The 24,323-nt window shown below is 41.2% G+C and overlaps 1 protein-coding gene across 4 annotated transcripts in view; it reads left to right on the top strand.

Moving 5' to 3' along the window:
• Nucleotides 1-24,323, top strand: part of APP (amyloid beta precursor protein) — a 229,439-nt gene that overhangs the window by 74,991 nt on the left and 130,125 nt on the right. For all 4 annotated transcript variants that reach the window (XM_072844722.1, XM_072844715.1, XM_072844706.1 and 1 more), the window contains exon 3: nt 2,334-2,463. In XM_072844722.1, coding sequence (XP_072700823.1) covers nt 2,334-2,463 — 130 coding nt within the window. The remainder of the gene's footprint in view (nt 1-2,333; nt 2,464-24,323) is intronic.

The following is a 24,323-nucleotide window of genomic DNA, read 5'->3' as shown; positions in this document are numbered from 1 at the left end:
TATTTGAAGCACTGATGGAGCAGGGGGAGCAGCAAGTTCCTCTGGAGCCGCTTTCTGCGACTAGTGTAAAAATGGTGGTATATTTGTACTGTGGACTGTGACCATCAGCCCTGGTCACCTGCTGACAAAAAGAACAAAGCAAAGCTACAGTCTTCTGAGTGCAGGAAACTTTCAATCTTAAGTTTTCAGTTCTACCCTGTGGGCTTTCTTGAAGTGAACTGTTTCTCGTGTGCTGGGTGAACATAGAAGGTTGCATCTGAAGCCCCTGCGCACACTTTAACCATGCGTTGTAGTGAGCCGAGGGTGCTGTCGAAGCCGGCAAAAATGTAAGATGGCTTCTGTGAAGTGCTTACGCAAAGTAGGAGGTATCTGATTAAAAAATGCTGTTTTGTAATAAAAGGCAAGGTTAATGTTCAATCTCTTTAGCATAAAGTGCATTGTTTAAGTAGTGTTTCTTTCTGTAGTCATTTCCTTGGCATTGTTATTGTACCTGGCCTTGCTTTGTGCATTAAGCTGTTACTATAGTTCAATTTTACAATTATACTAGCCCCTTCCTGTCTCTTAAAGTAAGAAGTTCTTCCCAAGTATTTCCAATCATGCATTGGTTACTTTCTGTTGTTACCATGCCTGTGGACCAGGTACGTTCATTCAAAGACTACTGATCTTAAATCTGAGAAGGCTGTACTGTTGTTTAGTAGTTTCTTTTAAAGTTTGAAACCTTTGCTTGAGCTGCAGTTAAATAGCCTGCATGTTTCATTTTTGCCACAGTTAACATTTTAAACCTTTGGTCAGGGGAGAGCCAGGAGGCACTGGCCCACTGGGGTGTTGTGAGCTTGGGGGAGATCCGTGATTGAGACAGATCCTTTTTCCTCGGGGCAGGGCTGTCAAGGTTCTTACAGCGGTTTTCCAAGCATCGGTTTTGGAGTCCCAGAATTCATCCAGTCTCGACCCAGCTCTCTGTAGTTGGGGTTATGTTCCTTTTCTGCAGGGTGTTTTTGGACCACCTCCAATTACTTTTTTCCTCAGGCTTGTTCCTATTTCTGTTTTTCTTATCCGCTGGTAGGTATGAGTAGACTGTAGTTTTCAGTCCACCTAAATCCGCAGATCTGACATACTTGGAAATTGGTAAGGATTGCTTGAGGAAAGGCAAAGGAAAACTAGTGCTGTCTGAGTTTGATGTTAGGGCTGATAGATTGCCGACTTGACAAATCTAAAGCGAGAGCTGTAGGCTGTGCTAGCGACTGGTGTGGTGCGATGAGAATTGGGAGTGTGGAGTAAAGCAGCAGGGGCTGAGCATCCATGCTGGGCGTGCTTTGCAGGCTTTGCTTTGGTTAGCTCTAGCCTGGTGGTGTGGACTAACCATCCATTAGGTGTGCTCCAGGAGCACGTCTTCCCATTCAGTTTTATCCATGAGGAATCCAGTTTGCATGCTCTGAAACCCCTCCACAGCGTGAACTGCACTGGAGTGTGAGGTAATGTGCTCCCCATGAACCAAAACGCGCATGTAGATGCACTCGTAGAAGGTTACTGGCAGGTGGGTCTGCACAAAAGGTCAGTGCTAAGACCCGTCCTTGGCAAAAGAGACCAGATAAGCCATTTCTGACAGTAAAATTTAAAAAGTTAGGTGGGATAAAGGGACTGAGGGAGATAAAAAGCCAAATACATAACTTGATCGAAGTTGTGGCTTGCCAATAAATTAGTCATCCAGTTTGCTGGTGGCATGGTTGTGGGTGTAGAAGTGTATTGCAGTGTTAAGAGCAGATAGGATTTTGATCTCAGCAATTTAGGGAGGTCGGAAATAGGTTTATATGGGTGATGTAAACCTAAATATGAATAACTGATTCAGCAGACTTAATACTGTGCAGTCTACAGTGGGAAACAATTATGGTGTTTGTCAAAATGATTGAGATAAACATAAAGGCATGCTATTAATTTTAGATGTATGGAGATAAGGCTCAATATATGCAGTTTTGTAAGGAGAGCGATAGCCTAGACATGGAGGAGAGGGTATTTTACTCAACCATGAAATACCTGTTTAGCTGATCTGTAGCTTAAGCAAGTGTAACTGGCCAAGTTACATTTTGACAGCCAGCTGTTAGCACCATCGTATTCTGAGCTGGCAGCCATGCATTTTTACTGATGAACAAACACACCAGCTTTTCAGGTAAGTGCAGATACTCATACCCTGCAGTAAATACACAGCAGAAGAGGGAAAAGATAGGAAAATGAGTATTGTATTGTGATATCCATGTTGCAAACACGTGTAACAATACTGCATGACCCAGAGTGCATACTTGTGATAACATTTGTCTTTTTTATACTTTTAATGCTAGGTCTACCCTGAATTACAAATCACCAATGTTGTCGAAGCCAACCAGCCAGTTACGATCCAGAACTGGTGCAAGAGGGGATGGAAGCAGTGCAACGGTCACCCACATATTGTGGTTCCCTACAGGTGTTTGGGTGAGTGACTTGTGTTTCAGTCTGTTTTTTCCTGCTCTTTGGTGTTTCTGTCCCTTCATGAAAAAAATAGAGAATATACACAAATATCTCTTACATCTCTGTATTATCTCCTCTGAGATTAATTTTGTCCAATTGTTCAGTCCTTTGGAATGGCATTAACTAGAGAGAAAATACTCCTGCTCTTCCAGGTACTATTGTCATGAGTGACTGCAAACCAGGCTTCTGCTTACTCCCCTGATTTTTGTCATTATCTGTCCTCTCCCATCTTTTCCTCCCATATAGACATGCATATGTGAGCCCAGTTTACAGTTTTTTGCTTATAAGCTATCTATCTTTTCCCAAAATAAATACTTTTTTTTTCCCCATTATTTTTTTAATATTTAGTACTTGGTCTCTTACTGTGAAAGACAATAGGAATCTCTTTTAATTGAAAGCAAGTAAAAGCTAGATTATAAAGTCCTCTGTTTCTTTCTGCAACTTTATTTTTGTAGCAGTTGCTTGGTATTCTCTTCTGTGTCCTTGGTGCTTTGAATCGATTCACCAATTTAAAAGGGAGGTTCAGTCCATTTTTTTCTTTTTGTTAACCTTTACTTCTCTGTTAGCTTTCTGTCAGCATTCAAAAACAGAATCATATTTATTTGTTGTTTTTATTAACATTCTAGGCACAACGTTTTCTTGAGATTATTCCATAAGCTATTTAAATATGTTGCTTTGCCAGTGCCATTTGAATTGTGATAAAATGGCTACCTAGTTCCATTTTTAAATGCTGGAATTCAAAGTTGGAACTTTTTCTACTAAGCCAGGGCAGCTAAAAATGTTGCGTGGAAAGCAACTCAGGCCAGTTATTCCAGGAAATAAATAGTGAAAGAAATCCAGAAAATGTGCAGTCTTTCTAGAATTTTTGTTCGTTTGTGTAGAATAGGTAAAGCACATGGCACGCTTTGCCTGATGCCCAGGCAGTGAGTGTGCCAACTTAGGAAAAAGAGGACTGCAGAGTAACTAACAAGCATGCTACCACTATGGTCAAAGGTGCCAAAACAGCAGATGGGCAAAATCTATACTAAGAAGTATCAGGGAAATTTTATTGTCCAGTAAAGTTTCTAGATCTGATGTTTGTTTACATGGATATGAAATAGGTGTTTCTAGACCTGCAGTATATAGTTGCTGATGCTAATGCAGGTAAGAATGACTAGTTTATTCTGAGCAAAAGTGTTCAAGGAGAACCCAAATTCAAGACTTGGGGAGGGGGGTGGGGGGAAGAACCTGCCTCTAGTAATATGAATCCTGACTGTGGGAAGGAAACTACTGCTTTTTGTGTGTTTCCCAGACTTCTATGTGAGTTGAGTTGGTCACTTCCACCAAAAGTTTGAAAGCTAAAAGGGACATGCTCTTCTACCTATTTGTTGCTGTGTGTTTTCTCTAGTTTTCCACAGTCAAGATAAAAACATCAGCTTGTAGTGTCAATATGCTTGTAGAGCCAGATATGCAACTTGTTAGAGGTGGGGCAGAACTGCAGTCTCACCTAGCTTCATCATGATATATTTGATCAGATTCCATGTGAGTGCGCTTGCGCTAATTAGAGATGTGACAGAAGAATATCAGACTAGTGGAAATATAAAACCTGATTTTTATTATTTATTGTGTTGTCATCATAAGCAAAGCTCTGAATTATGATCAGGGAACTGTTTTGCTCAAGACTCTCTCTACTTAAGTGGATTTGGTCGGTGCCCTGGAGAACTTACAACCTAATTTAAGATAAAAGACAATGTCATCACGAGAGCAAATGAATATAAATTGGCCATGAATAAATTTAATCTGGAAATTATAAGGAGGTTTCTGCAAGAGTAAGGAGCTCCAACAGTCTTCTGGTAAAAGGAATAAGAAGTCTAGTAATTTAGAAGGAAGCTCATAAATTTATGAACAGGATTATATGCAGTTCCCTGCAGGAGTGAGAAACTGGACTTGGACTTTTAAGGTGTGTTTCCCGAGTTGCGGTTTTGAACGAAAAATTATCAGAAGTTGAATGTCTGCTATCTTAGGTAGCAAGGTGGGCTTTGCTTGCTGGAGGCAAAAATTTTAAAGACATTTAAGCACCTCATGCCCATTTATGCTTTGCCCTTAGCTCCTATTTTATATTTTTAAATCCCCCCATATGCTATTTTTTATCTGATTTCCTTGTAATTGAGGCTTATGCAGTTGTGTCCGCCTGCATGCCTGCGTTTGTGTTTGTCATCCTTCTCCTATGCTACCATTCATCTTTTGACCCTGACTGGAATAAAACTAATAGAAACAAAAGCCTTAGATACTGATGTTCCCAAGAGTTTACTGTGAGGAGAGTGACCATATAATTATTTCCACTGGCGGAAAAATGGTGAATGTGGCCATTATCTGTCATTTCTCCATCAACCAGCCCTTTGCGTGTTGTGTGTGGTTGAAGTTGGACTTTATTGCATATGGTGAAAGTGCATCAGAGGAGGAGGCTGGAGGAGTGGGTCATTTTCCCACATGGGAGGCTGGGAGTACAGCCCATCATGGGAAGTCAGGCTTGCTTAGTACCCAGCAGCTTGGTGTTCATCTATTGCTAGCAGCCCACGTCCTCTCCTGTTGGCTCGCTGCCTTCATAGTGGTGAAGCTGGTCAAAAGATGAACAGATCCTCTGAAATGAGGGGAAGTCTTGAAGGGAAAAAAAAAAAGTGTAGTTCAGCATTTTTAATAAAGACTGTTCATTTACTTTTCCTGTTGGACAGTTACCCTTTTAATTTATCACTTTGATTTTTCTGTAGTCTAAAAGTTGTGGTCAAATACTTTGAATACTCTTGCTGCCTTGTACATCAAGGGGGTAGACTGGAGGCAGAGAGTTGATTGAATTCAGTCTGTCAATGTCTTATGGCTTTGACAGATTATCTTTTTTAATAATTTTATGCAATATCATAGGTTGGGGTTTTTTTTTTGGTAACTGATCTTGTAGCTTGCACAAACTGCTCAGTGTGGGGATACTGATTTTATTAATTATCACCATAAGCAGTACTATGTCTGTCTTGGAATACTTTTTCCTAAATCTTATTTGTTACAGAGTTAAGGACTCCTGAGAGCTTTTTTTTTCTTTATCTCCTGCTAACACTTCTTCAATGTTAAAAGATTTTTTTTTTTTTTTAAAGTTGGATCTTGCCTGTCAGCTCTGTGTGTGCCTCCCCTGTCCTTGGTGTGGTAGCTGCTAGTGGGCAATTTCTGAAGTCGGGCACTGGTAGTGCCCATTCCTCAGTAATTTTAGTGCAGGTAGACCCTTGATGTAGACCACCATTAAATCCATTGACTCTGATAAGAATTAAGATGCCAAAAGAAAGTTTGGCAGTGGGCAGCTGATTGCGGGGTTGAGTCTTGCAGATTTTACTTTGCTGTGAGAATCACTTTCAGTATCTTGAGTCAGCTTATAGTTTCTCCCATCTTGACATTTGTTTTCCACAGAGGTGAGAAACAGTGAGTGACAGAAATGTGTCTACTTTCAGGCCAGAGCATCTTCACAGTCCTTTGGCGTCCCAGTCTTCAGCCGAGGCTTTCCGAGATGTGTAGAGAGCATATTGCTACAGCACTTGGCTGCTCCATTACTTTTTTCTGAGACTCGTGCATGGTGGTAGTTACTGCAGCTATTTGTAGCAGTATACTTTAGTAATATTGATCAGATTTATTAGATTACACAGCTTGATATTTTCTTTTCTTAAGCGGATGCAACTAAACCATAAAAACAATAATTTAAATAAGGCAAAATGAAAGCCCCTTATTTGAGTCAGCCATGTGTCTTTGCAGTGACCACATAAATATGCCCCCTAAAAATGTTCTAATTGAACCTACAGAAGAAAAGCATTTACTGGTTTAATTTAATTTTAAGATATTGTGTCTGTGTACAGGGCTTTGCGATGTTCTCATAACTGCAAGCTTTGAGAAAATGTTCTCGTGTAATAAATCTGATTTAGTGATGTATTCCTTGCATGCTTCCAGGGACAGAGGGGATTACTGTACAGTTTCAGTTCATTGAAGAAGACAAACTTATTGTGAAAAGAAAATTGTTGAGTAAATTTTACTTACCTCTCTGAACACACTGAATGCATTTGCCTTAAAACTATCTTTATTTTTATCTTCCTGCTTTTAGAAAATGACATCTTCCAGGGTATGCTTATTATGGCTTGAAGCTCTGTTAGCCACCTTATGACAGAAATAGGAATCTAGGTGGATATTTAAGTGTCTTGAATGATGGTGTCAGACTGCTGTCTTCAAGATGAAAAAAAATCTGGGATTTGAAGGGGGTTTTTTTAGTAATACAAAGATTAAAGGGTTAAATTATGCTATTTGAATGAGGAGTGTGCTGCTTGACATAAAGCCACAAATGCGTTTTCAGTGCTCAGGCAAAGATGATGAGCCATGAGATGTGCTGGCGGAGGAGTAAAGATCTGCAGCGCTTCCTTGGCACGGTGTCGGGTGTGCGTGCTGCTGCCATCTTCACACCTGCAGCATGCAAAAAGCAGGTGCTTTTAAGACCGAGCCCTCCAAAATGGTGACAGTGAGCTTGCTGTGGGGCATGGGCTGCAGGGTTTCATCAGGCAGTGCCAAGAAGCCCATGATTTCCACTTCACTTTATGGAAACCGTTCTTGAAAAGTACCCCGTCTGCAAACCTGGCCTTGTTAATGTTGGATGGAGATCTGCCACTGGCTGCAGCAGGAGGGCAGGATTTCTGCCTGTGTTGGGGCAGCGTGGGCAATAAGCAGTTCTGGTTTGCTCTCTCCTCTCTTTGCTTCTCGCCTGAGGAAAAACAGCTGGCAAATCTGTGCGGTGTAGGCTGTGAAATGAGGTAATTCACTCTGTGTTCCTGGCTGGCAGCGGGAGCAGGCATCCTTGTCCCAGTGCCATGATCCTTTGAATACCTTGGATAAATGTATGCCTATACTTTTCTGAATAGATGACATTTCATTTACTGTTGGTGAAATACACCCCAGCCTAGCTGCTCATTGTGCACCGTAGCCCTGGAGGGAGGGGAGAAGCTAAACTATGCAGATGTTCGTGGATCGATCTGTGGGCATGGCAGACACATAACTGCGAGGTGGGGTAAAGGGGAATTCCCAGGGGATTGATTAACTGCGCTGCATAAAGTGCTTGCTGGCATACTCACACGTGACTCCGTTTTGTTATCCCATTAAGGTATACTGCTAAGCACTATATTCAGGTAGTGTTTGAAGGATCCAGATGTATTGGAATATCATTATGTATGTAGCCTCCATCAATCAAAACGTGATTACTTGCAATCGTTTGTTCATAAACAAGTGGATTAGGTTATATGACAAATATATTTTGCTGTTTGGTTGTGTAGTGAAAAGCTGGGTTCCGTTTCTGGTTTTAACAAAAACATCTTTGAAAATATTTATTAACTTGTCATGCTTTATTACTCTAACAGCTTGTAAAGTTAACCACTTGCTGATGTCAGAAGAAAAGGTGTACTCAAGTTTTTGATACACCTGCCTAGCCAATTATACCAAAGAAAACACCAAGGTTATGCCTGGAATGAATCATTTAAATAGAGATATATGTAATTGACAGTTCTTTTGGTTCATCTGGTAGTTTACTTGCAATTTTAACTGTGGGATTTTTTCACACAAGCATGTGAAATGCCTGTTTATTTCTGCTACATGGCAGTACTTGCTTTTTTTTTTTTTCCTCTTGGCTCACTGTCTAGTGCACCTATTTCTGACTGCAATGGCAAAGCTTCTCTTCTGGATAGTTTGGAAGCGCTTTCCACTGGCTTTTCCATGCAGTGCCTGATTAGCAGAATGACATTAAATAATTGTCTTGGAGTTTTCCTGTCCCTGCTAGTTTAGCTATCTGCCTCCAGCTTGCCTCAGTCTCCACTCAGCCATGAGTGATGCAGACAAGCCTCACACCACACTCTTTTCCTAAAATAAAAAAATGTACTTAGTTTCAGCCTACACAACTACATCATGTCTAGTTTTTCTGACAGCAGTAGCTGACAGGAAGGAGAGGATCTCCAAAAAGACTGACAATCTGCATTGCTTAGTGGAGAGACCACGGGTAGAGAAATCCTAGGCACAGAGAAAGGTGCAACTCTTCATTGGGAGAACTATTTCATCTCTCTTCTTTGCTCCCTCATAGACAATATTTCTGCCTACTAGTGGTATTTTTGGTATAGTGCTGGCAGGTGGATGAGAAAGCCCTGCCTGCACAGGCTAGGCACGTTTTTTTGTGAAACTGCAAGCACTGCAGGGATAACGAGGTGTCCTAATGCACTGGCTTCCTTCCACCTGCAGCAAAGCCTTGACAGGTGCTCCCTAGCCAGGTCCCTGCCCAGGTCCAAAACTGTGCTTGGCTGCACACTGGCAGCCTCTTCGGCGTTGTGCCTGCGGTCAGAGTTTTCTCCTATTTCTGCATCCTTGCGGCTGAGCTAATTGCAGGAAGCTTGTAAGGGCTCAGTTCATCAAGTGTGTTCTTAAATGTGCTTCTGTGCAGCGATGTAATTAAGAGTATGCCTTGACATGCTTCATTGAATAAAAATGATTTTCTGTATATACCTGAACTCTGTGGGCCCGGGTTTTATGGTCAGCTTCCGTAATAGAGAAGAAAGTGGCTGCTAAGCATCAGTTGGGTTACTGATCATTTGTGCAAACAATAACAAGTTTATCTTTTTGTTATAACTCTAAGCAGCTGTATTGCCTCATGGTTTATAACTGTGTCTTTCTAAGTATTTTCTTCGCAGAGTAGGAGTGTATAAACTGTTAAAGTGTCCTTTGGTGTGTTTCAGGGGACAAAACATCATCAGCTGGAGGAAGAGGTGGGGAGTGGGCAGAGAAATCCTGAATGAGATCGCCCACCAGTAGCACGAAAACTTCCTCAGGCAGTCACGGATCTGTTTCTGGAGGCTTCCACCTCCGCACTTGAGCCAAACATTGGTTCAGCTGTTGGTTTAGCCAAATCCTAGCTGAAGGTGTGGAAACCTTGAAGTGAAGAGATAAAGCAAAATTAGCACTATGGTGGTGACCAGAATGTGCCTTTAGATATGACTAAGAGTAAATATAAAGCATCTTATTTTTGTATAATAAGCCCAGAAGAAATAGGTCTGAACTTGTGTGTTTCTGTGCATTTTTAGGGTGTACATATATTTTACTTGTATGGTGACTGCAGTAAGGTTTTAATTTGAAAAGGATTTGTGGAACAGGTCAAAACACAAAAACTTTTTGAAATCTTGAACATAACAGCTCTGCAGATCTACTCCTAAAGCAGTAAAATAATTCCTTATAGGTAAACACTGAAAATGAGGGGCTTATTTGTCTCCTTACAATGGACAAAGGAAACCAGAACGGATGGTGTATACACTTCCGGAACAGCTCACAGGAAGCAGTCACTGACATGTGAAAGTCTTCTTCATAGCTATCTATTAAAGACAGCATTACAAATTGCAGTAAATACTGTTTCTATTTTTTTTTTTTAAATGTTTAGGAGCTCAAAAAGATAAATCAGTTGTCTGCTTGAATAACCAATGCTAGCTGGACTAAGTTTTCTGTCTCTTGTAACTCTGTCCAGGCTATCTGAGTGTGTCAGGGATTAAAAGCAGCATGTTCCTGCTCTTTTTGCAGTGCTTCATATAAAATGAGTTAACCACAAAAAGTAGTGCTGGAAGAGTATTAGTAAGGTTAAAAAGAGCTCAAAAATTAGGAAAGGGGGAAGCTAAGGTGGGTTCCTGACCGTAGTTCGACCCTTCCTGTGCAAAAGGGGTACCAGGGAGGCTGCAACTGTGGGGCAGCCCCCTCTGCCTGCCCTGCCCCGCTGTGTACACCTGAATGAGCTATTCGGTGTGTTCTTCTGACCTCCTGGCTCGGCCTCTCCCACAGCCTTAGTTACTCCTTGCTGCTCAAATCCTGCCTGAAGACAAAACTAATTTTCTTCTCATAAGTTTCTCTAACCTTACCCAAGCACTTTGGAGACACAAGTTTAGTTTCGTAAAGGTCATGAGGTGAGGAGTGTCATCCCTAGTTTGTAGTTGGAAGGCTGGAGAAAAGCTGGGGAGAAGTGTCGAAACTAAAAGTATCTGTTGATAGTTGGGCTCCAAATGGTAGAGTGCTTGAAACAGCATGTATGTGTATGTGTGCATATATATGCGTGCGCACAAGGATTCTTTATGAAGCATATAGGTATATTGAGTTTTGATACATGTGTGCATTCACACACGCACACAACCTGTGAGTAATCCATGAAGCCACTGCATAAGTTTCATAGCTTGTTCACTGTACACATCCAGCTTTTGGAACAGACAAACCAGGAACTTTTCATCCGAGCGTCTTTGTAGTGCCACAGAGCCGATTCACCCTTTTTTTTTGGTGTTTCCTTTGACTTACAGTATTTAATTTTGCAATGGGAGAATTCTGCTAATGTGTGTTGTTCGCTTAGCCTTTTAGGAAGGAGAGATGGGGAGAGGGAGAGAAAGGAAATGTAAGTCTTGCCACATGTCATTAAATTGATTTGCATATGAGCATCTTCCTACAGATTTCTGTTACCTAGCTGAAAGCAGTGGTAAGATTTCAACCTAAATACATTCTGCTCTCAGAGGAGGATTGAATGTTGCCAACAGATTTGATGCAGTTGTTAACTGCAAAGGAAGAGTCAGTGATGGGAATCACTGGATATTTCTAACAGGTGCTACGGAAAATCCTGGAAATGCATTTCAGTAAGCCTGTTTTGGGGTGGTGGTGGTGCTTTTTTGAAGTGCTGAACACCTAGGAATATTGGACTTGTCAGTGAGTACAACATTGAGGAAGAGGCTATTTCAGGTTTTTTAAAAGGAGTAGGTAGGCAAATGGATAGTGTGTCTACTTTGATTTTTCAAAAGAAATTTAACAAGGTCCATTACCAGAAGCTATTAAAGAAATTAATCTACCATGGAATAGAAGAGAAAACTCTTATGTGGCTAAATAAGAAGAAAGATAAAAAAGGCAGGAATTAATGGTCCATCCTCAAGGTGGAGAAAGGTCACCAGTAGAATCTCAAGGGATCAGTTCTTGTGCCTGTGACATTCAAAATATTTGTGATTTGGAAAAGAGGGTAAATCGTGAGGTGACCCATTTGATGATGAAACTAAGTTATTCAGGGTAGAATTAATAAAAGCAAACTATGAAGAATTTCAGATGGTTCTTTGATATTGATTGACTGGAGGTAAAATGGCAGGCAAAAACTGATGTAGTAAAGGCAGTGTACATGGGAGAAGCACAAAATAAATTAATCTTACCTTAGTGTATATGATGATACTGTGAGTAGCCTCTAACTTCTCCGGACAGGGACCTTGGGTATTAATAGCTATGTGAAAACACAAGTTCCTTAGTGCCAAAAAAGCAGTGTTAAGGATTACTAAGAAAGGAATGGGGAACAAGATGTAGAATGTTACTGTTCCACTGTGTGAAGTATGGACTTACCTGTATTTGTGAACACTGTGTGCAGTTCTGGTCTTTGTCCTAAGAAGTATATAGTAGAAATTGAAGAGTTTAAAGAGTAATGGTGAGTGCTTGACGTATGACGTGGCTCCCGTAGAAGAAATGACACAGTAGATTAGAACTTTCCAGCACAGAAAGGAAGATGCCTGGAGGCTCTGACAGTGCTCTGCAAAGTCATTGAGTAGCTTGAAGAGGATGGATGAGGAATGGTCATTCACCCTATCTGAGATGAGACTTCATCATGATGAGACTTCAGGTTATCAAATGAGACTAGCAGGCTTCAGGCTCCAAGCAAACAGAAGTCATTGTATAGTTGTATATTTTGTTGCACAGTGTGTATGTGAGCTCCTCATCCCTCTGCCACAGAGTCTTGTGGATGCTGAGAGCCTGCAAAGGTTCAAAGCCCCACAGGACAGTTCACTACAGGATAACTCATCAGGTGTTAGGGACCTTAGTCTTGTGTCTGTGGAGGTGGTGGTGAAACATTGTCTTGGGGAAACACCGCTGTATGCTCTTCTATGCTTTACACCCTTTTTTGATGTTGTATTGTAGGTACCTGCTGTTGACCACTTGAGCTAAAAGGTTTTTTTGGACTGAGATAGGCGTTCTCATGCTTACATGGGTTCATTTCCCATATCAAATAATGCTTCTCATCAGACTTCTTAGCCCCGTCCCCTCTAACATGCTGCTCTCCTGCTTTTCTGTATCTCTGCGGGCTGCTGCCCCTGTCCTACTCTTCTTACTGAGTCTTTCTCTCACTCCAGGTTTTCCAGCCTCGCTCCCTTCTTTGGCTCACCAGATGCTACTGTCTTGTCCATCACCATTCCACTCAAGTCTCCTTGTCCTCAGGCACTGATGTTTCTTCACCTCTCCTTTCCTTCTGAGTAATCTTCTTCTTAGCTTGGCATCCATCTCCTCCTCTCAGCATGTCCTCTTCTGCTTCCTCTCAGCATCTGCTATCCAAGCCGGTCTTACTTGTGTCTGCTTCCCAGCTCTTCATCAGCTCTGCCATGCGCCTCCTATCATCTCATTTCACATCTCACTTGATGCTACCTGAGCCAGGCAGATAGAGACCCTGTGATCCTTCCTAGGAACAATGAGATCAGTCTGTTCTAGTACAAAGGCAAGGTAGCACTTAAGAGGAAAAAAAAATACCCTTCCGTCACAGCAAAAACATGCTCTGGGTTCCGAGCGGTAAGGTGTTTGTGCACACCTGTCAGTGCTTCATCAGATGTAAAGAAAGGTATAATTGCCTCAACTTGGCTTCTATTTTATATTTTATTTTTCAACAAATTGCAATAAAATTTGCTTCATTAAAGCGTTCTCGATTATGACTGTTATAGATGCAGACTGAGGGTTGTTTCTGATGTTGCTTCATTTGTGTTGAAGGAAGATCCTGTTGCTCTGTTTGCCAGGTGACCTAACTGCTGTGAGATATTCTACTTAAAGCTTAGCTAAACTAAGATGACTTTGTGTTGTGTAACAAAAATGGTCATTGGTTTCCCCTTTGGTGGTGTCTGATGAACGTTTCAAATGGTCTTTAATTTCCCTTTTTCAGTGAAGAAATGCAGATCTGTGATTCCATGTTTCCTTGCAGCTGCATTTAATTCTTCTGTGTTGCCTTGTTAATTCCTTAAATACCCGTTTCTTGACTGAGGCTGCACTGTCCTTTGTCCCGTGTGCACAGGAAATAGCAAGCAAGGTAGTGATTCCACTTGACAGTTACTTTGCAGAAGCAAATGGGTGGATTCTTTGGGAACGCTGGGGATGGTACCTTGGTTTTTGTCATTGAATATGTCTGTTACTGCTTCTAGAGTCCCCTTGGGTCTGGGAACAGCTGAACTACCTCTCATTGCATGAAACATAAATTAGCAATGCTCCCAGGGTATAAGCAGCCTCTGGACAAAAGCTGTTACTGCACTCCTTGAGTTTTATGTTGTGTCCATGTTGGTTTTTTTCATTACTTTCAATGGTATTATTGTGCCCATGTAATTTAGAGGTGGCCTTGTGTTTAAGCTCTATCGCTTTGAATTTAGGTTCTAAAGTGGTTTCTAGATTTGGGTTTTTTTTTTAATGTCACAATACTTCCACCAAGACATCAGAATTACTTTTCATTAAAAATGTGTTTGTTTTCTAAATAGCACGGTAAAATGGTTTTTAATTTGTTAACTATAGCAACAAAATAGAAAAATATATATGTACTATAACCAACAGTATATGTATTTGTGTTTTGTTGTCAGAGTGCTGGTATGAATTAATGTCCATATTTGCCTTTTTAATTCAGGCAGGCAAAAAACCCTATATTTAATGACTTAAGTGGTTTTCTGTGAAAGGTATTTTGTCCTTCATTAAGAGACTTTAGACATTTGTTCATAAATATGCCCTTACATTCTCATCCTTAGTGGATAGCCTGGCTTTTGGGGAAAGTTTATTTCAAAGAGCTCATCTGTGACCTTGGAAAAGTGTTTGCAAAATGACTTTCAGTAAGAGTAGGGAAGAACTTGGTTAATTTTCAGTAAAGTATTTCTCATTTAGGGCACATTGCCCTTCAGGCAAAGAGGACTGATAAAGCTAGTACTTGCGATGTGACAGCGCAGTGCCTCAGCTTTTATCTGCCCTCAAAGGATAAATTGTCCATAACTGGCAAGGGGAGGCATGGCAGCATTACAGGGCTGTGCTTGAAGTGCTGGAAGTCGCTCAGGTCTAGCACACGTTCATTCATCAGACCTTGTTGCTGACAGCCTCGGGACGAAGGAGAGGTACGGCGTTGAGTCAGCTGGGCTCATACCCAGCAGCGTTCCCATGAAATGGCAAGCTGGGATTCAAGGGCTGCAGGGCAGCATCCGTGGAGCTGTGCTGGGATGACACCAGCCGTCTTCCTGGTGGATAGATCACTGCGCTCGGAGCGTGTCCCTAGGGAAAGCGTTACAGCACTTCATGCTTGTGTAAACATCCGAAATCTCTGCAAGATGAACATGCTGACATTTGAAGGTCAAACATGCTTCAACACTTCCAGTCCCTTACCCACAAGTGCAGGCATCTTTATCATGCAACCAGAAATTCCCTTTGGGTGCCTTCCTCTTTCACATGAAAGCTTATACTCGTGGTCCTGTGTAACAGGAGACATTTTGTGTTCAAATGCGGGGGTTTATTTTCTTGTGGAAAACTGCTGCAATGGAAAATATAAGTTGGGAATGGTTATATGCGATTCATAAGAATGAAGCATCCATTAACCGTCTAGGAATTCAGGTTTTGATGAATCCATGTAGATACTGGATGCTCTTTGAAATTTGGAAAAGCAAGCTGTTTTCAGTATGCTTGTCATGGGATCAGTGGCAACAGAAACCCAAGAACTTTCTCATGCAGTTGCATTTGATGTGGTTTTTGGTGTGGTGTGGGTGTTGTTTTTTGGTTTTGTGTGGGTTTTTTGTTCGGGGGGTGGGGGGGGCGGGGTGGTGTTTTGTTTGTTTGGTTTGGTTTTTTGTTTTTTACTAGAACTGTCCCAAATTCTCTCAATTCTTACTTCTGATGACTGATTTTTGGGGTTTAAAAAAAATTTGCTTCTCTCGAAGCTCTTCAGATTTGGGCACATGGTTTGTCAACAGCCCTGAACCCTGAAAACTGAGGGACAAGTAGACTACAACTAGCAGCCTTCCATCCGACCCCTCTTCCAAAAGAGGTGGAACAGCAGTATATTTTTTTTAAGGAACCATTTTGACTGTGTGTGAGATTTTTGTGCTCGGAAAGCTGTGTGGAGGCCAAGCGGGGGAGGGTAAGTGGTCAGGATGGGGGTAGATGGTCTGAGGAGCCAGCAGCTTGGCCCCAGGAAGCTGGGGTGCCACTGATGGGGAGGCATTTTGTCCCCTCCAGAGTGAGCTGTAACTTACCTCCTACCGTCATCTGCCTGCCTGCCAGTCTTGTCTGGCCTGTTAGCGTAGTGGGTATCATGAGTTTGTGGTTTACTCATCCTTGTTGTTATAGGGAGCCAAAGGAAGAACAACTATGGTACCCAGGGGTAGGAATGCATTGGCACTCACTTACCAAAGCAAGCGTCTGATGGGATTGTCTGGGTCTGGGTGTTTTGGTTTTTTTTTTAATCCTATGCTTGCACTTATTTATTGTCCATGAAAAGACTTGCATTAGTTTTATTTGAAAGGGTCTGTACTCTACTCTTTCCCACTTGTGCCTTCATTGGATTAAAAATAAAGAAACATGCCAGCGTAGGGGGGTTACAAAGTGATGGAAGTGAAAAATCTGGTTCTGCAGAGCAGTTGTGCATGGCTAGTTTGGTTTTAACCTTCCTAGACTTGATCTATTTATGCATAGATCATACCAGTGTAATACTTAATAATACCCACAGCCTGCTCGTTAACAAAAATAAAGCTAATAGCTTTAATACTTCATTAGCTTGAAGAATTGCTGCTGATTTACTGATTACAGTATAGTCTTTCCTCATGAATGGCTTCATCTGTATTAGTGAACATATGAGCAGTCCTGCATTTTGCTTTCGCTGTGGATTTAAACTTTATTCAGATGTTTTGAACTTTCTTACTGACCTCCAGGTTGAGAAATAATAGTAGGGTTTTTTAGTATGTTCAGAATCACGTGGAAACTTTTTCTAATGATCGCTACGGACCTTAAAGGGGAATTTGTTCCAGTTAAATATGTGAACCTCAAGCCTAATACAAAGTACTTTAGTTTTAGTAGAACATATGAGTATGCTTCCAAAAAAAATATTATAGTCGTAACCTTTCTTCTTAACCTGCTGAATTTTTGTTGTTGTTTTCCACCCAGGAACTTTTTTTGTGTGTACCTAAAAATGCAGAATTTAATAGGTAAGAGTTGTATCTTAGTTCTGTACTCAAGCTGATGTAGTTAACCTGGCCATTAAAAATGCTTCCTAATTGTTCAGTTTGAAATGCTGAAAGATCGCAAAAACCTGCGGTAGGGATAATAAATGAGGATCATGATTATTGGAAATTATTTACTTTCTGTGTTAATATGTTTGATCTTTAACTCCCAGTGGCTTTGTCAGTAAGTTCTTGATATGTAAAATATTTAAATTACCCTATTTTTTTCTATTAGATCATTGCAACTAGGTCAACAGAAAATTGAATCATAACAACTTGATATCAAAGTTAATTTTGGTAACACAAATTAATTTTGGCTCTGTAGTAATACCAGCTTCTTTTTCCAGAAGGTACTCGGGTAAATACGTAAGCAGTGTCTGCTTGTAAGGAAGTCTAATCCTCCATGCTTTGAAGGAGATTGGTTTTTATTTTAGTTTTTCCCTTAGCTGTTCTTCATTGAGCTGATCTTACATATGATGTGTTTTCTTACCCTTTTATTATAGTTTAACCTAGGACGCAATTTCTGAATATCTGTGATTTTGTCAAGTCATTCTCTTCCCCTCGTGACTGTTCTTAATCTGCTACAAGTTTATTGATTATTTACGATCAGTTCCCTGTGACTACAGCTGTTTGGAACCAGTCCACCCAAGAGAGATTACAAACCCTTTGGGAAAAGGACTATCTTAGTGTTTTTATGATACTTAACACAGGAGCATCCTGCCTTATGACTGAAAAGCCCATATTTCACCTTACAGTACAAATGAGAAAAGATCAACAGCATGCACATGAGTCTACGTCTGGAGCTGTTTCCTTTTACCTGTTTTCTGGGATTTGTTTATTCAGTCTGTACTATATATGTGATAGGCAAACTCCTTCCTTTTGTTGTACCGTGGACTTTTTTTGTGTGTGTGTAGTTTTCTTTTTGGAGAACAACCTTCAGGAATATTTCCTTCTTACAGTGAAATCCCTTGTAAGTTCTGTAGTCAACCTCAAATTCGTCTCTCTGTGTACCAGCCATTTTTTGTTACATCTGTTTCATAACCTGGCGAAGCTTGAATTGAATTATGTAATTTTTCTTTAGTCTGCAAAGAAACAAGGTCTTTTGGCACCATCTGATGGTGCCTGCACTGCCATAGGAAGGCCAATAGCCATCTCTGAACGCTTTGCTGGAGCAGAGTTGGAGGAAGCATTCAGAGGTTGATGGATCTCCGTTTGTCTTTCTGCTGCCTGTTCTCCAGCCTTCCTCTTGCAGCTCATCTCAGTTCAGCAAAGATCAGTTGGCAAACAGTTTTGGTGAAATGTGAGCCAAGCTGACTAAATAAATAATCCTAAAACTGCCTTTCAGTAAGGGGTGTCTCAAAACCCAGGTCTCTGGTCTTGCTGATGGCATGCTCTCAGGTGTGGTAATGCTGGCAGGAGACCAGGCTGGGGGGTGCAGCTGTGGAAGAGGGAAAGCATGGAGCCACCCTTTTTTGAGGGAAACATTGACGTGGATTGGCCTAAGCCAATCTAAAACGTTTACGGTATTCACAATGTTTTGAAAATGCAAGCTCCCGTGCTCATCAATGGCCCATGAAACACTGGCTACCCAGAGTGTTTTTTGCTAGTTGTCTTGCGTTTTATACTCTTAAATACTGGATTGACTTTGAAAAGAAAACATAGCATGTGTAAATCACAGTCAGTGTTGTATTGCTGTTGTAGAGCACTGAAGTGATAAATCTTTCATGTTTCTTTTCCTGTTTCAGATTTTTTTTGGGGGGAGTGGGTGGAGGGGAAGTCAAACTTCAGTCCAGTTACAGCGTGAACTTCCCATCCACATGCCCTTCTGCTCTGTTCTGTAAATCATAAATATTTTGATATGTCACTTTGTTCTCAGTTAGTGTGGGAAACAAGGTTTTTAGATTAAAACTTGATTGAATCTTAATCTAACATTTTTTTTCTGTAGCCTACCCAGAACCTTTTTAGTACTTCATTTGTTCTCCTTTATGAACTAACAATGATCCCCCAAGTTAATTTGGCATATCATAAAGGAGTAATACTGAAGTCTCATATACCTTTCCTTTTTGTGAAACTCTAAAATGATAGGCAGCTGTAAAGTTTTATTTCAATTTTCAGTTATGTAACTGCCCTCATAATTTACAAAATGTCTCCTATGTCAAGGTGTTTCAAGAGTAACTTTTAAATTCTAATAAAAATTGAAGGTGTAATTTCAAGTTAAACTCTAATGCCATTTTTAGTATGTATGAGCAATTGGCTGTGTACAATTACTGTTATCTGGGCTGTTACAACAGAATCAATTTACAGCAGGTTTTTGTACATTATCAGACGTAAAAGCTCTTAAGAAAAATGTGCTCTAAAATAGCATGTGCTCTGCTGAGGCCAGCTAGATTAGTTAAGGGCATTGGAGAAGTGGGAGGATGCCTTTCCCAGCCTCCCGAGTGCTTCGAGGTGCCACCTCTCTCCCTTTGTCCCCCTCCCCTCTGCCAGTGATGTGGCGTGCAAAGTGTCTCTGAGGTTGCCCATTGCACAAACTCCTGTTGTTGTCAGCTGCATGCCCGCAGGAAGAAGTGTGAACCCTGTCTTCACTGTGTTTCGGCCTGTGTGCCACACCAGGAGATGTGGGCTACCTCATGCCCAAGCATTCCTCTTTGAAGTTGGTTATTGTTAAACGATACCTTCTTGGGACACTGATGCCTAGAACTACCCTTTCTTTTTTCTCTCTTCCCCCTTCCCCTTTTAGTAGAATTTCCCATTATTCTCTCAAGATTTTGTTTATCACATGATGACTGTAGCTGGGATAAATAGCACCTTTAAATAGCTGTAAGTGGGGTAAAATAGCACCTTTGGGGGAAAACCTGCTGAAGAACTCACTGATGTTGCCTCTCATTTGGCGAAACTTATTTTCTGAAGTGCTGCTTAAAGCAAAGTGCCTATTTTGCTGAACTGGGATGTCAGTTCACTTGACCCTTTTCTCTGAGGTGGCAGGTTGAGATTTCTGAGCGAGAACGGCCATGCTGCAAGAAGTTCTTCAGCACCTTCCCTGCTCCAGCAGACCCCTCTGAGAGGGGCCCACTTTTGAACCTCTTTCACATATGAGGCAGCTGTGGTCTGAAGCCTTGGTTAGACTATGGAGTCCAAGCAGTATATCTCAGGAAAAGAGGTTTTAACCATGACAGTCTATATAAAATTCTTATCTGAATAATTAAATCCTATTTAGGTAAAATCTTTCTTGTTAGCGATTTGACTTCGAAAACAAGCAAGCAAGCAAAGAGGCACTTGCTATCCTGTTTGGTCAGTCCTGGCCTGAGTATGTTATGAGTTTATTGACAAGGTGTCTCCTCTGCTGGACTTTAAGAGGAGCGTTGAGAGACAGGATCGGCTTCCTGGGCAGTTAGAGCAGAGGTACTTGTGTGGGAAGAGGAAGCACCACCAGCAGTTCTGTGTATATTCTCCATATTTAGTTACCAACACAGCTAGTGAGCTATCTGGAATGCTGCCTTACTGCCGACATCAGAGAAACTGTACAGAATACCATCAATTTTCATCTGCTGCTTTGAAAATTTTTGTTCCTGACCAGTTACTAACCTGTTCTTTAAAGCTGTCTCCTTCCTGGTGTCGTGTGTAACTCCGTCCTAATGGAATTTGGGTTTTCCTGAGCATCGCCCATGAAACAATTTGGCCAGCTTACCATTCTCTCTGTGTGGGAACTCATAAGATGCGTTTCAGCTCATATATTTATATACGTGTCAAACATGTGTAAAAACTTATAATGTACTGACTTTGATTTCTTTAATATCATTCTTGTGTTGTCTTACACACTTGGGACAGATGCTTTGCCCTTAAATTTTTTGCAGTGATGGTTCAGCTAGACACTTTTGACTAGGGGCAAAAATCTGCAAAGGATTTAATTTTAAATTTTAAATTTAATTTTAGAACTTTCAGATGCATTACAAAATGTTCCATTCCAGTGGTTGGTCTTGACTTATTCAGTCTAATTTGGTCATCCTTGCTGTAGGCCTACAATATGATATATTTACTGTTCTTGTTGAGTTTAATGTCTTCCTTATTGTTGCTTATCATACTCTAAAATACATTTACTCTTTCAATTTTTTTAATCTGTTGATGTGATACAAGGTATTTGAATAAAAAAAGTCTTCATTCTGATACTGTGGATTAGAATTAGACATTAGGTAGTGTTTATGAGCATAAAGTCTGTACAAATAGCAAATATTTTATTATATTGCCCTCAGTATTTGCATGTAACATACTGTTTATATTAATCCTTAAGGACAGGATTCAGTTCTCAATAGAACATGATCTTGCATGTTAATCCTGATGTGGTTTCTGTCCACAGTGACTCATATGTACGAGGAAGAGAAAATAAAACGGGTTGGAATTAAAATATGACCATCTTCTACCAGCTCTTGGTAACTACTGCTGTGTTCATTGAGTTTAATTCTTGGATTGAGAACTGGAGAGGAATGGTTTTGTCATAAAGTAAGGTGGTTTTGTAGATAAAAACTACACTGATTTCTGGGTTATTGTGTGCTCTCATGGGAGGGTTAGTGACAATAGAGCTCTTGCCTTTTAGTTAATCAGAGCAACTCAGCCTCATCATTAGTAGCAGTCATTACTTTCACATCCTATCCTTCAAATGGCACGTGGAGAGTTGGATCTTGGTGGACAGGATCCTGTACCCTTTCCCTTGTCAGTGTGTTTAATGTTAGAAGCCAGAAATTGCATTTGTGGTGTTCTAATGTCTGGAGCGGGTCCAAAAAATTTGTATACCTTGTAAGGCAGGTGAATTGCCTAATCTAATGTACTGTCTTCCTCATTAGCCAGCAGAAGGTGGTGTGAGAAACGTACTCTGTGAACAAGGAGACTTCAGTGTGTGATGTTGAGAGTGTGCCTTTCGTTTTGTCTGTCCATGAAGTTGGCTCAGCTATCACCCTTGCTTGGGATAGATAACAGTTAATCTTCTGTGACCATAGAGAGTATGTGAAGGTGCCTGTGAACTAGGCAAGGCACCACTTTCTTCATGATACTATAGTTTGCAAGAACTTAAAAAACCCAAACAGTAGGTCACATGAAGGGTACAGAATAATGATGTTTTGAAGGCCAGGGTGACTGAAATGAAGTCAAGGATTGTTGCAACTTTGTTTTTGTTTGCTAGCATATCCAGAGGTGGAGAAGACTTAAGGGATGGATAGAATCGTGGGGTCACTCATGTTGGAAGGGACCTCTTGGAGTTCCTGAGTCCAGTTTGCTGTTTGAGGCAGGGCTGATGCTGAGTTTTGATCAGCTACTTGGGCCTTTGTCTGGTGTGGTCTTGAAAACCTACAAGGACAAGACATTCTACAACCTCTCTTGGCAGCTTTTTCCCTATGCTAGCTATCCTTGTGATCTCCCCCCCGCCCCCATATCTGGTAGGAACCTCTCCTGTTTCACACTATGGCCACTCTCTCTCCTTGCAGTGCAGCACTGTGAAGCAGCTCACTCTTGTCTTGATGATGTCTCCATAGGTATGAGCAGGCAGGTATTAGCTCCCTTGAAGCCATTTATTATCCAGGCTGAACAAGCCCTAGTCCCTCAGTCTCTCCTCATAGGCCAAGTTCTCCAGCCCCCTTGACCATGCTCTGCTGAACTCATTCCAGTTCATCAATATCTATCTTCTACTGGGATGCCTAAAACTGTACACAGTATTCTAGATGCAATCTAATGAGTGCTAAGTAAAAAGGGTTAATCACTTCCCTCAATCTACTGTATGTGCTTCTGTTTGTATGGCCCAGGACACTGTTGGCCACCTTTGCTGTCAGGACACACTGCTGGCGTGTGTTCACCTTGCTGTTGGCCCCGGCTGAGCCTTTTTTGCAGAGCTGCTCTGCAGTTTGCCTGTCCCCAGCCTGTGTCATTCCCAGGGCTTATTCCTTCCCAGGGGTAGGACTTGGCATTTGTCCCTGTTGAATTTTATGAGGTTCCTGTCAGCTCACTCCTCCAGCCTGTCTAGGTCCCTCTGAATGGCACCTCTGCCTGCAAGTGCGTCAACTGCTCCCCCCAGTTTGGGGTCATCTACAGGCTTTTTGAGGGTATGTTCTGTCTTCTCTTCCATATCATTCATAGATAGATTAAACAAAACAAGTGCCAAAACGAAGCCCTGAGGTATTCTACTTGTTACTTCCTTCAGGTGGAGTACAACCATGAGCCAGTACCCATTGAGCTTGGCAGCGCAGTCAGTTTTTCACCCAACTAGTAGTCCATCCATCCAAACCGTAACATCCCAACTTGGATACAAAGATGATGTGAGAGGGAGATGGTGTTTAATTGCTTGCTAAAACTAAGGTAGATGGTGTCTGTTGCTTTGTTCTTATTCACTGATTTTGCCATTTCATCCTAGAAGGCAAGTCAGGTTGATCAAGCATGATTTACCTTTGTTAAATTTGTTTCGGCTATTGCCAGTCATCATCATCTCCATGTGCTCAGAAATGGCTTTCAATAGGACTTGATCCATGATTTTCCCAGAAACTGAAGTGAGGCAGACTGGCCTGTAATTCCCCAAAGCATCTTTCTTGCCACGTGCTTGCAGCTTCTGTCTCTCTCCAGACATCAGGAACCTCCCTCAGAGTCCGTGATCTCTCAAAGATATGTAAATCAGTAAGGTTTTGATTTGAACCTTGTATCGGAATCTGGTTTATAAATCAAACAACTTGAAGCTTCTGACCATGAAGACTTTATTTGGAGAACCAGTATATGATAGCAGTAAACAAGTTTCAGGGAGTTCTCTATTGCCCTAATACTTTAAAACATGGCTTACTAGCCATTCAGAACTGTCCTTGCATGAAGAAATGACAGTGTTTATCAGTTGTCCATTGCTTCTAATTAGTGTTTTATTTCTAAAAAGTGGTGCTTGCTGAATGCAGAATGTAACGTTGCATTTAGTCTACCTGACTGCTTACCTTTTAGCTTCCTTGAATTACCATGCCCAAGTCGGCTCTTCTCTTTCTCCCAAGTGGTCCTATCCCAGCTGCCGTATCACACTGCTATCCTTCCTGCAAGAAGAGTAAAGGCTTTGTTCTGTATAGAGCAAAACCACTTTTTGTCAGGTAGTTGTTAATCTGGTTACCTGTAAACTTTGCAAAGCCTGAAAGTGGTTTCTTATTTTCTCATGTCGCCGATAATACAGCAAAGTCCTTCGCCCGCAGGCAGTAACAATTTGAGTGGAAGTTTCGTCTCTGCAAATAGAATATTCAGGGCTCAGTGGTGTTATGGCAAGTGATTGCTTAGGTTGTTAATAATCAGCAAGGTGTTTCTGCTAAGTTGATCTTCAACTGCTGCTTATGGAGTTATTTATTCACTCATCAGAGCCTTTGCACAAGATGATATTGCAGAAACAATTACTACCTGAACTTGATTCCATAGTGATTTCTGTTCTTTGCCAGAAGAGAGAGCGAGCCACAACTGAATTAAATTCAACCCAAGTAAAAAGAATCCACATTTGTATAAGGAAACACGCAGTATGAAGGTGTTTAG

Source organism: Ciconia boyciana, chromosome 1, assembly GCF_034638445.1.
Source record: "Ciconia boyciana chromosome 1, ASM3463844v1, whole genome shotgun sequence".
NCBI lineage: Eukaryota > Metazoa > Chordata > Aves > Ciconiiformes > Ciconiidae > Ciconia > Ciconia boyciana.
This window is presented reverse-complemented; position numbering and strand designations above follow the sequence as displayed.